Source organism: Magnolia sinica, chromosome 3 (assembly GCF_029962835.1).
Source record: "Magnolia sinica isolate HGM2019 chromosome 3, MsV1, whole genome shotgun sequence".
NCBI classification, from domain to species: Eukaryota; Viridiplantae; Streptophyta; class Magnoliopsida; order Magnoliales; family Magnoliaceae; genus Magnolia; species Magnolia sinica.
The window spans coordinates 107,801,894-107,814,328 of record NC_080575.1 but is presented as its reverse complement, the minus strand read 5'-3'; the positions used below and the strand labels follow the sequence as shown (position 1 = coordinate 107,814,328).

Here is a 12,435-nt window from a genome sequence, read left to right as displayed (position 1 = left end):
CTTCCGGTGGTCCTTTTTCCACGTGCGGTCGGACTTAAGCTCATTGACCATGGATCTAGGTCAAGCTGAGTTTTCGTACCGATCGGATTTACAGATCAGCTGTGGCGGACCACACTCAATTCAACGGTTATCGAAACTCGATCAGGTCCACAAGCATCATGACATGCCTGGGCCATCTTCCCTGATCTGAGGGTGAAATTGGGTCAGAATCCAATGGTCAGATTGCTTAAAATCATCGCGCAAGCGACACGACTCAGATTTCATAAAATCATATTTAATTTCTCACCGTTCTCACACTCTTTACTCCGGACTCAATCAAATCGACCCAGGACATCATCTGGACTTGATTTTTGAGGTGATGGTCAAGTCCAACATGGTCACCATAATTGTCTAAGATCATCGCTATCGGACTTTCGACGTGCGGTCCAGGTCCGATCCAAAGCTTCTAAAAATTTCGAAGAGCAACTGGATTTAACGTTGAATCTCAGATTTCAGTGTAACATAGTGCTAACGATTCTACAGGTTTTGAGTCCTGCAGATCAAATTTAAAGTGATTGATGCTAATTTCACAAGCAATCAAGTTTAACGCTAATTAACCCACAAATAACTTCTAAGAAAAATAGAGTTAGTATTTGGGTCTTAGCACGAAATTTTTCGGGTCATTACAATTGTTCATGTGATTGTTACTTAAACCATTATTAGATGCCATCGAGTTGAGGAAATGTCTTACTTTGATACCTAGTGATGAAGGGAATAACGTGAAATAACAACAAAGAAGACCTTGAATCCACAAGGCGAGTTCTTAATTTCACATGAAGTAAGAGAGAAAATTTGAGTATTTTTATTGAATAGTAATATAAGATTGCTCAATTACATCACTAACATAATGACCCAAAAACTTTATTTGATTGAAAATTAACTAAAATAACAAAATCTCCCGAAAGGTTAATTTTGTCAAAAATAGAAATGTAAGATCTTATTGGAACATTCCTGACATTATTACATGTAGCTTCTAAAAATACAAATATTATAAAACTCTAAAAATAGGGAAATACAATGATAATAGAAGTTATAACAAATAAAATAAAAAAAAATCCTAAAATCTTAATTTTAACCCTCACGCCATGAATTTTCTTGTGAAACAATTGTCAACGATCCGTTGCATGGTTTGAATGATCATGGATGCATTGCTACATAAAGATCAATGTATTTTGTGATGATGCCTAGATCAAAAGTTCTCTTTTACGATCAAAACTTTGAACGACAATTTCTCCATATCCGAAATGAATTTCTTCAAAATAGACATGCTTGGGACCCAATTACGTCATGACATACATAGGATGGGGTCCAATTCTAATGGACTGGTTCCACTTTCGTTCAGTCTTCTTTTGATCCAGCTATGCTAAGAATGCATCTTCGACCTGCTTCACATCACTTTTAATAGGCATGCAGTCAGAAAATATACATTTTAAAGTTCCATCAGATGTTCATCGATTCATGACCAATCCGAAGTGGTCACACAATTTGAACCATGAATTAACACCATAGAAACTTCCAGATAAAATGTGAGTCGCCTTTGTTGTATATGCCATCCAACCCACACACCGGGTATGCTTCACCAGGAAGAAACAAACCAAATTTGGAAGTATTACAAAACTAAGGAGGGCTAAACCTTGTCAATATATAAATGTGTTAGGTATGATTGGTATATTGCTCCCTGTGGTGCCCCACATAAGTTTTGGGTCCGGATGTTTTTTTTTTTTTGGATGTATGGTGATCACGAGGAAGTGCACAAGATGCATGGTTTGGATTTCACATAGACATCATTAGGGCCATACCCCTCAGACAAAGTACTGTAATTATATATAATTAGTACACGAATAAATCTTCCCACCATGCCAGAAAGCAAGCTGATTTTCTTGCGCAGATAAAACATCTGGTGAAAACAAGAACTTGGGATATATTAATTTATAAAAAACTCAATCTCCATGTATGAGATCTGATATATTCATTTCTTAGGCCTAGCCATGGATGCATAGCACCTTAAAGTAAGTTCTCCAGCTAGGGTTCTTGCTCTTACTCCGGTGGTAAGCTCTCCGAAGTTTCAACGCCTGGTTGAGTGTTCGAGTACCCATAGGTGGTGAAATTCCACTACGGCGTGAGTGTGTGGTGGCATGTGTGTGCATGTGTAAGAAAAAGAAAAAAAAGTTCTCCAGCTACTGATTGAAAGATTTATGAGGATTACATAGAAAAGGTCCAATAAATTATCATATTTCATGAGGCACAATTTATCCAACCAGAAGCTTCTTTGTGCTTGTGTTTGTTTTGGTATATAGCCCATCCACAACAGGGCCTATAAGAGATGAACAATTCAGATTTCCTATCCATCTGCTGCATGTACAAATATTGAGTGGTTGAAAACTAATTTAGATGTTGGTGGTTAGCGTCATATCCGTTCCCTCATGGGAGAATATGATACAGTGGTGCCCGTGGAAATAATATAGGAGAATCAACTCACCATCTTATGAGTTTCAGGGTAATCAATCAGGTCGGTCCATCTAGTTGTCCCTACTTTTGTATGCATAGTTTTTATAATTATACAAATATGCTATTTCCAAACCAACTAAAAGAATGCCTTAAAAAAGGTGTGAGATGAAGACATTAAAGGCCGAACATCTGTCCTTTAAGGGGTAGTTTGATGCCTTCCCCTGTTTAGCTGTTTTTATTTATTTTTAAATCAATACATTTCAATAGCTCTTAGGAATAAAAAAACAAGAGACTTAATGTTCAAAAATTTATCAAAGTAATTAATGGAAAAAAAAAAAAAAAAACTCACCAAACAAAATGGAGAAATGTGATGGAAAGGATTGTCTAATATTTGGCGTGCTTTCTAAAACATGACAGTGCCAACTAGATGGACAGCTCTGATCAATAAATATCCCTACCTGTGTACTGTGGAGAGATGGCTATGTTGTAAGGGCCGTGAATAATTTAATAATATTAATAAATATATATATATATATTTAATCTTATATTTATTATTATTTATTTATTTTAAATCTACCTTATCTCCTATCCTATCTAAATCTTTAACTCGTTTAGTTTAAATATACCTCTAAACACTCCTCGCATCTCTCGAGATAAAAAGAGTTCTAGTCAAACTAAGGCCCCGTTTGTTAAATCTGAAGTCTAAAGCCTAAATCTGAAATCTGAAGTTGAATCTGAAATCCGAAACCTGAATCTGAAATCTGAAGTAAAAAAACTTGTTTGGTAATTATAGTTGAAGTCTGAAAATTAAGTACTGAATTTGAAACAATCTGTTTGTTAACAAATATCTGAAATGTCTAAAATATGTTAATTTGACACAATTGCCCCTATTTCTTGTTTGGAAATATTGTGAGTGTAAGCAGCATCAACCAGATAATATTTATCTACATAAAAACAAATGACATTTTAGCAAAATTTCAAGTTATAATTTTACCAAGCTATATATATATATATAGGAGGAGGCAACAGAAATTTCTTTGTTGGATCAAACTTAGCATCCATAAGGACCCTTGAATTATGTGTCACCCCTTCCTCTTCCTCTATAAGGTATTTGTTTATCTGTCGGGATACATGTAGAAAATAATGTTGAATGAGCTTTGTCCATTGAAAACATTTTGGGGGACATAAAAGTTTTGAATGAAGTTGATTTTTGTTTTTTCACTTCATCTGGACACATGTATGAACTAATCTACATATTGGATGTCAAATAAACAGTACGGTGGGCCTTAGGAGGATTTTAATGGTGGATATCCAATGACTATTATTTTCCTGTGGTGGGGTCCACCTGAGATTTATACCCATCTTATTTTTTGGATAGAGAAAAAAAAAATGATATGTAAAAATGGATGAAATACATCCATCACGGGGCACATAGCATTGACCATCACCCACCAGGCTGGGGAGTAGCCAATCCATTTTCGTATCACACACCAGCTATATCGCTGGTGCCGATACGTGTTGTGCGCAAGACGCTCCTTGAGGTCTCAGTTTTAAGAATCAAAGGAGATCAAAGTTACATGGGCCCATAATAATGTATTTATAATATCTACACTGTTTATAAATTTTTCGAGATTATTTTAGAGCATTTTCCAAAAAAATGAATCATATCCAAAACTCAAATGGGCCACACCAAAAATAGCAGCGGGTAATGATTTTCACCGTTAAAAATTTTGCAGGCCCACTGTAACGTTTATTTTGCACCTAATCTATTCATAAGGTCAAAACTATCTGAATAAAGAGGAAAAACAAATTTTATATTGATCCAAAACTTTTGTGACCCTAAAAGGGTTTCAATGGTAGACATTCAATCCCCTACCGCTTTTTGCAGTACTGTGGTCCAATTTATCTTTAGATCTATTTTATTTTTTGGCTCAAGTCTTGCTACAAGCTGCAAGATGAATGGACGGTTTGGATATAACAAATACATCATGATGCGACCCAAGTAACTTGCTGACGTCAATACACCAGCCAATCCACTTCCAATCCCGTCCCTGACTTGGAGACAGATTGGCTACTCCACGCTACACCAGCCGGCTGGTGGGTGGTGCTCTGTGGGCCCCACTATGATATACGTGTTTCATCCATTCCGCTCATCCATTTTTATAGATAATTTTAGGGCTTGTTACAAAAACTGATAGGGATATAAATCTTAGGTGGGCTACACCACAGGAAAAAAAAATGAATGAATATCCACCATTAAAATCCTTCTAAGGCCTGCTGTACTGTTTATTTGACATCCAATCTGTTGATTAGTTCATAAAGACCCAGATGAAGGGAAATAATAAATATCAATCTTATCCAAAACTTTTATGGCCCCTAAAACGTTTTTAATGGTCAGTGTTCATTCAACACTATTTTCTTGTAATGTGGTCCACCTGAAATTGATATATAGTTCATTTTTTCTTTAATACTATAACATGATATATAAAAATAGATGGATGACATGGATGAAACACATACATCATGGTGGGGCCCACATAGCACCGATCAGCAACCATTGGCCGGTGGCAGTGGGAGTAACCAATCTGTTCCCGTCTTCTGTCCAGGACGCGGATTGCGTACTGCCCCCACCCGTCCCTAGCTCCGAACGGGCAGTTCTGTGGGTGGGCCCACCGTGATGTATCTGTACATCCAAACCATCAATCCATTTTCTCATATTATTTTAAAGCATGAACACAAAAATGATACGGATCGAATGCTCAAGTGGACCACACCAAAAATAGCAGCGGGATAATGAGTTTCACTGTTAAAAAATTCTTGTATACATCCATTGTTGAAACCTTTCTAAGGGCCACTGAGATGTATTTTTTACCATCCAACCTATTCATTAGGTCATGTATACATGGATGAAGTGAAAACACAAATATTGGCTTGATCTGAAACTTCTCCAGCACTTAAGAAATTTTTAACGGTGGACGTTCAATCCCCTCCTTATGGTCCAATAAATCATTGGACCTACTTCTTTTATTGGATCACACCTTAAATTATCTGAAAAAGTTGATAGACAGTGTAGATCAAACACATAAATCATGGTGGGGCATAAAGAAGTTTCACAGGTTAAAGGTTGCCGTAGTAACTTGAGAAGGGATACTTTTGGAATAAAAAAATTTTTGTTTAATGAAAAATCACGGAGCGTATTCCGCGTTCACCATTAAGCTAAACTCCTATCACCGAAAGAATTCAGTGAGAAACCACTTAACGCTTTCCGTCTTCCGCGTTAATCATGCGTTAACAAATACCACTAAACACGGAAAATTTTTTCCATTCCGTGTTAAGTGCAAAAATTCAGCGTTAACAAACACGGCCTAAAATATTAACAAAGAGGCTATTTGCGACAACAGAGAAAGGGAGAAAGAAAACTTTGGAGTGCTTACATCGGGTATGTATATCGTCCTCATTCTAGTATTTTTATATATCTAATATAAATTGATTCGGTGAATGCAATGAATGGTGTGGATTGGTCACACGTTCATTGTATTGGATTATGGGTGGAGGCCCTTTAAAGGTGAGGTGAACCTAAAATTATGTAATTGTAGTTGGTGCGCATCTGATCAAATTAAAATTGGTCTGTACGGATCATATGATCCCTAAGGTCAAAATATACAAAGGCCCTAATATTCAGATCAATCTAACCATCAGATGGGCCACATTAGTTAGACCTAGAAGTGTTTGATAAAGGAATCTTGGATATTTTGCGCAAGTGTTGCTATCACTTGGCGTAGAAGGTCAAGATGGGCCATTGGTGAATGTGTGCTTAGATCCACACCACTCCTCAAATGCATAGAGGTAAAACATGACAAGACCTCAAGAATCTGAATGATCTGACCATTCGATGGACCACCCTGATCAAGTAATTATCATTCAATTTTAAAATCTTGTGAGGGAGAAAAAAAATAGAATATAAATTTGAATTATTTAATTATTTTGGATCTGGCCACTAGGATGTTAATCAAAGGTGGGCCCCACCATGTAATACAAATAAATGAATAATAATACCGTTGATATAATTGATAGGACCCCGACATTCAAATCAACCTAATTACATTGCAGAGTCAACACTACCAAACTCAGGTGAGTGACCCAACTTGTCTCATAATTCATTAAAATTAAAATAAATCATTGTGATTGTTTGATTTATTTACTGGTTTGAATATTTTGCTATGATAATTGTACGATAAATTTATATGTGAATATTTTAATTGAGACAACTATGCCAAATATGAAAATACGCATTTGCTTATCATCCCTTATTCATTGCATTGCATAATGCATGGTCGATCCTAGGGGCCCTCCCTGGAAGAAATGTCGATCCTGGTAGAGCGTTACCAGATGCGGGCTATGCCCAAGCCTACCGAAAGGTGGAAGCCTACCCAACGGGTGGATGCGGGTTGACGACCTCCAACCCAGGCAGATGGACGATCACCCCATCTGATGCATTTATACCCCATTTTACATTCATATCTTTGTACATGTATTTTTGCATTATTTTAATTATTATGATTATGAACCATGCTGGGTTATATCACTAAGCCTGGCCAGCTTATATTTTTTTTTTATTGATGGAAAAACCATACAGAGGAGCCATTAGCAGATGACGTGGCGCAAGAACCAGAAGGATCTACTGTACCTGAACACGACCCACCTGAATCATGGCCATACTTATCTGAGGATGAAGTGGCTGCATTAGAAAATTTTTAATTATATGTTTTTTTTTGTTAACACAGCTTAATTAACGAATAATGCATACTGGTAATCATTTTGAGACTTTAATGAATTATTTAACTTTATTTCTTTAGACCAATATTAACATGGAATAGATATCATTATAGTATAATGGTATAACAAATGAATAATTTTAAGGTTTATTTTATTTTTAAGGATTATCAAGATTTACAAATGCTTAGTTGATTGGTGTTATGTATTATGTATGTGTGATTGAGATTATGGTAGACTTTATATTGAATGTAAATATCACATGCGATTAAACTAATTAAAGAATTAAGTTGGTATATTTGTGTATAAGTTACGAACCAAAATTCAGGTCTGAGGGTGCACACTCTGTACCCGGATTTTGGGGCGTGACATATGTCATTTCTGGCTTTTCATTTCTACTCTATAATTTCAACCTATTTAATCAATCATACCTGGATATCTGCCAGTTGAGACAATGTAACTGTGTGCAAAGCCTTGATAAGAGGAGTCCTGCCTGCAGATAGCTCCTGGGACACGTGTTGCATGGTGGGCCGAGTTTGAGGACTGGCACGTAAGCATGCAAGTGCCAACATCGCTGCACAAACCACATCCTTCAAGTCTTGAGGCGTAGGGGGCGGGAGGCGTTGGTCTAACACATCCATCAACAATGTATCTTGGCCACCTGATGATGCCAAGGATGACAAGAGATCCCCAGGATGCCTTCCCATTATTAGTTCAAGTGATACAACTCCAAAGCTATATACATCGCATTTCTCAGTCACCCTCATTGTGTATGCAAGCTCTGTAAGAATAGAAAACAAGGTTGAGAAGCAAGGTCATGTTTCCTTCTGTACTCAACATTCATTGGCATGCAATGCTCTAGCTACTTCTCTTCATGCATCCATCTATGTATAAAGTTTGTTTGGAATAGATGATTGTATAATTGTTAAGGAAAACATAAAAACTGTAATACAAATAAAGATGAAGCTAATTTTTAAAGTTTTTTTCTCAAAATTTCCAAATTTGATTTAATATCGGCCATTAAATTTATTAAGAGGAAATGGAATTTAAATATTTTAAATAATATGCGACTTAAACACATTTTTTCCACAGACAACTAGAAAAATGATCATGATTAAGCATTTTAAGTAACAATATAAATAAAAGCAAGTTTTTAGTGATCTTTAACACTTACAAGTATGATTTTAGACATTAATTCCGCATTCCATGATATTGTCGGACATAATAAGAAGATTTAAGCAACATCAGGGAAAAAGATAGAAATAAAAAATTAAGCTCAAAGTACTACTACCAACTATTCACCATACCTGGAGCGACATATCCACAAGTTCCCACAAGTGCAGACCAGGTCAATGAATCGGGTTTTAGAAGTCTAGCAGTGCCGAAGTCAGAGACACGGGCCTCAAATTCCAAATCCAATAAAATATTGCTGCTCGATAAATCCCGGTGAACTATAGGGGGGGTGCAATCGTGGTGCATATATGATAATGCATAGGATACTCCTCTGATTACCTTCATCCTCTTCACCCAATCCAATTCTACAGCTCGTTCTGTACAGCTGCTGAGGATGCTAGCCAAGCTTCCCCTTTCCATGTACTCGTACACTAGAAACGAGCACCGAGCATGCGAACAGAACCCATAAAGCTTCACAATGTTGCGATGTCGGATTTCTATTAATGCTTGTATCTCATTTCTAAAGCTTCTTTGGTCCACTCCCTCACCCCCTTCTAATGGGTTAAGTTTTTTCACAGCTACTACCTGACCGGTTTGTAGATTTGCTTTATAAACTCTCCCACACCCTCCCACCCCAATGCAATGTTTGTCATTGAAATCCTCTGTTGCTATGATGATGTCTTCATACACGGTCTTTCCATCAAAATTCCATATTGCAAATAGATTTCCATTGTTCATTTCGATGTCCCCTTTCTCTGCGTTTCTTGGTGATCTCCGGAGAAAAATGAAATAAATGACAACAAATGCAAATAGAAGAAACAATGCTGCCACAATGGGAGTAATGATGAAGAACACAGTTTTGAGGTCTTTCTTTCTGCCAACAGGGTTTATTGAAGAGGAATTACATGGTAGCATGCCTTTTACTTCACCGCATAGACCTTCGTTTTCAATGAATGCCTCTAATGGAGCCAAACGAAATGCTTTGCTGTCAGGGAGAGGGCCCTCCAAATCATTGTATGATAAGTCGATGGAAGATAAACTGAACATCTCTTTGAAAGACAATGGAATGGAACCTGAGAGCGAGTTGTGGGAGAAATTTAGCTTTTCCAGCATGTGCAGCTTCCCGAGTTGTTGGGGTATCTCTCCCGAAAGGAAGTTATGGCTGAAAGCCAATTCAGACTGTAGTCCAACTAGATTACCTATCTGAAATGGAATGCTCCCATTCAAATAATTCTCACTCATGCTCAAATACCGCAATTTGGAGCAGTCCCCCAGTTGTTGAGGTATCGGCCCGCCCAGTTTGTTCTTCGATAGGTCAAGAATCTCCAAATTGGATAGTTTTCCAATTTCAACTGGTACCCAACCGGATAGTTGGTTATTTTTTAAACTCAATTCATAAAGCAGAGACAACATCCCAAAGGTACTAGGAATATCTCCTTCTAAGTTGTTCGATGAAAGTTCGAGCTCTCGAAGCCTACTCAATTGCCCAATTTGCAACGGAATTGTACCAGTAATATTGTTGTTGGAGATTTTTAGTAGTGTTAGGTTTCGACATTCTCCCCAATTGGGCGACAGCTCACCATACAATCTATTGTAACTCAGGTCAATGAACTCCAAATCAGGATATACACCAAAAACTTGGGATATATTTCCTGTGAGCTGATTATATTCGAGCCGAACTCTTGTTAAAGTGGTGCAGTTTCTCAGGCTTTCAGGGAGGGGACCACTGAAATGGTTGCTTACTGCAGTGAAGTATCTGAGTGATCCGCCTTGGCATACTTGAGGTAGGTGGCCAGAGAAATTGTTGCCAGACAAAGAGAGAATCTCCAAACGTGTTGGATTTGAGATTTCTGGAGGTACTGAACCAGATAACTGATTATAAAATAGAGAGAGTCGAATTAGGCTTCTCAAATTTCCCAGAGATGGAGGGATTGGACCAGTGAGATTATTTTCAGATAGGGCGAGTTCAATTAGGCTTCTCAAATTTCCAAGAGACGGAGGGATTGGACCAGTGAGATTATTTCTAAATAGGGCGAGTCGATTTAGGCTTCTCAAATTTCCGAGAGATGGAGGGATTGGACCACTGAGCTGATTTTCAAAGAGCACCAAGCTGGTGAGCCAAGTCATGTTTTCCAGAGTGGAAGGAATGGAACCTGTTAGACTGTTACGACATATCTGCAGCTCGTACAGACCCTTAAGATTGCCCATTTCTGGATAGATCTGTCCGGAAATCTGATTTCCACAAAGGTATAAGTAGGGAAGCTCAGTTAGATTTGCTAAAGTAAAGGGCAAGGAACCAGTTAAAAGGTTAGTGGACAGGTCTAGCTGATACAAATTCCCAAGTTTTCCTATTTCTTGAGGGATTGGCCCTGAAATACTATTCATAAGGAGGTGCAAGTAAACCAACTGGGTCAAGTTTCCTATGGTGGAAGGAATGGAACCGTTCAGATTGTTACGGCCCATGAGCAATTGAGTCAGATTCCTCAAATTTCCTATTTCCTCTGGGATAGGACCCGATAATTCGTTCTCATAGAGATGAAGGGTATTCAACTGGGTCAAGTTTCCTAAAGTGGAAGGAATGGAACCGTTTAGAAGGTTCCGGAACATGTGCACTTGTATCAGATTCCTCATATTTCCTATTTCTCGTGGGATAGGACCCGAAACTCGGTTTTCATGGAGGCCAATATACGTCAGCTGGCTCAAATTACCCAGAGATGGAGGGATGGTACCCGTGAGATTGTTTGTGCTCAATCTTAGGTACAGGAGATCTTTAAGCGTTCCTATTTCCGAAGGTATCGAACCAACTATCTGATTTTGGGAGAGGTCCAAGTGGTGGAGATTTCTCAGCAGACTAATTCTCGATGGAACTGCTCCGGTGAGTCGATTGGTATAGAGTTGAAGGGAAATGAGTCTGGTCCAATTAGCAAAGAAATGAGGGGATATTTCACCAGTTATCATGTTATTAGAAAGGTGGAGCTGTAGAATGCGAGTGAGATTAGATAGTGAAGGAGGCTACGTACCCGACAGTTGATTGGCAGACAAATCAAGGTAGACGAGTTTTGAAAGAGAACCAATCTGGGTTGGAATAATTCCATGGAGTGAGTTTTGGCTGAGATTGAGGTGGACGAGGTTGGGAAATGAAGAGAAGCTCAAATGATCAAGCGTACCTTGCAAGCTCGTATTCCACAGGGTTATTTCAACTACGCTTTCTGCATGATCGCATGAGATTCCAGTCCAGTTGCATGGAGAGCTATGTCGGGTGGCAGAAGCGTTGGCAATGGGGAATAAGGACCATGAACGGAGAGCCTCTGTTTGAGAGAGACTGGCTTTCCATTTGAGGAGAACTGTTGCTTCCTCAGATGCAGATGCTGGGGATGATGATTCATTGGAGGAAGCTATTAGTAGTAAGAAGAGGAGAGAGAGAAGGGATTTCTTTGAGTACATGTTTGGATTTATGTTGCTAGTGCTGTGGGTTTGTGTTTGGGTTAGGAGAGGATGCTTTCATTTTATAGTGGGATGAACCTCGACAACTTGTGTTTTACGTCGGCGACTGGAGTCAAGCGCTTTGTCTTGAACCGGAATCCCCTGCAGCACCCAAGTATACGTATGCAATCCACTCCGTTAATATTGTGAAGCTTGTAATTTTTCACTGTACATCTCTAAATAAATAAATAAAACCATATACAAAAGTCACGATGGCGACAACAATGGAAACTGTGTAGATCACGTGTAAAAAAACTTGAAAGTCCAAGAGGGGCGTCCCGACTGACATTTGGATCTTCTTGATTTTCGAACAGTCCATTAATTATGGTGATCGTGTTGCGTGTAATACGCACCCCCACTATAATATTTATGGTCCGTGTCCCCTCCCCGTTGCTCCCTTTGGTGTGGCCCACTGGAATTGTAGATTGGAATATTTTTAATTCTTGTGCTGCACCTGATGGACAAAGTGGATTTGACACGCAAAACCGGGAGGCCCCAATGAAGTTTGGATGTTTTAGT

The 12,435-nt window shown here is 38.4% G+C and overlaps 1 protein-coding gene across 7 annotated transcripts in view; it reads right to left on the bottom strand.

The window, feature by feature from the left end:
• Nucleotides 1-818: 818 nt before the first annotated feature.
• The window catches only part of LOC131240608 (probable leucine-rich repeat receptor-like protein kinase At1g35710), a 76,037-nt gene continuing 64,420 nt past the window's right edge, over nt 819-12,435 (bottom strand). The window contains exons 1-3 of one of the 7 annotated variants that reach the window (XM_058238923.1): nt 8,568-11,956; nt 7,692-8,041; nt 819-1,434 (exon numbers count right to left, since the gene is read on the bottom strand). In XM_058238923.1, the coding sequence (XP_058094906.1) occupies nt 1,432-1,434; nt 7,692-8,041; nt 8,568-11,391 (3,177 nt within the window). In that variant the 5' untranslated portion in view covers nt 11,392-11,956 and the 3' untranslated portion in view covers nt 819-1,431. Of the gene's footprint in view, nt 1,435-2,206; nt 2,967-7,630; nt 8,042-8,567; nt 11,957-12,435 lie in introns of those variants that run through there. The other 6 variants (XM_058238921.1, XM_058238922.1, XR_009168826.1 and 3 more) reach the window with 6 other exon arrangements.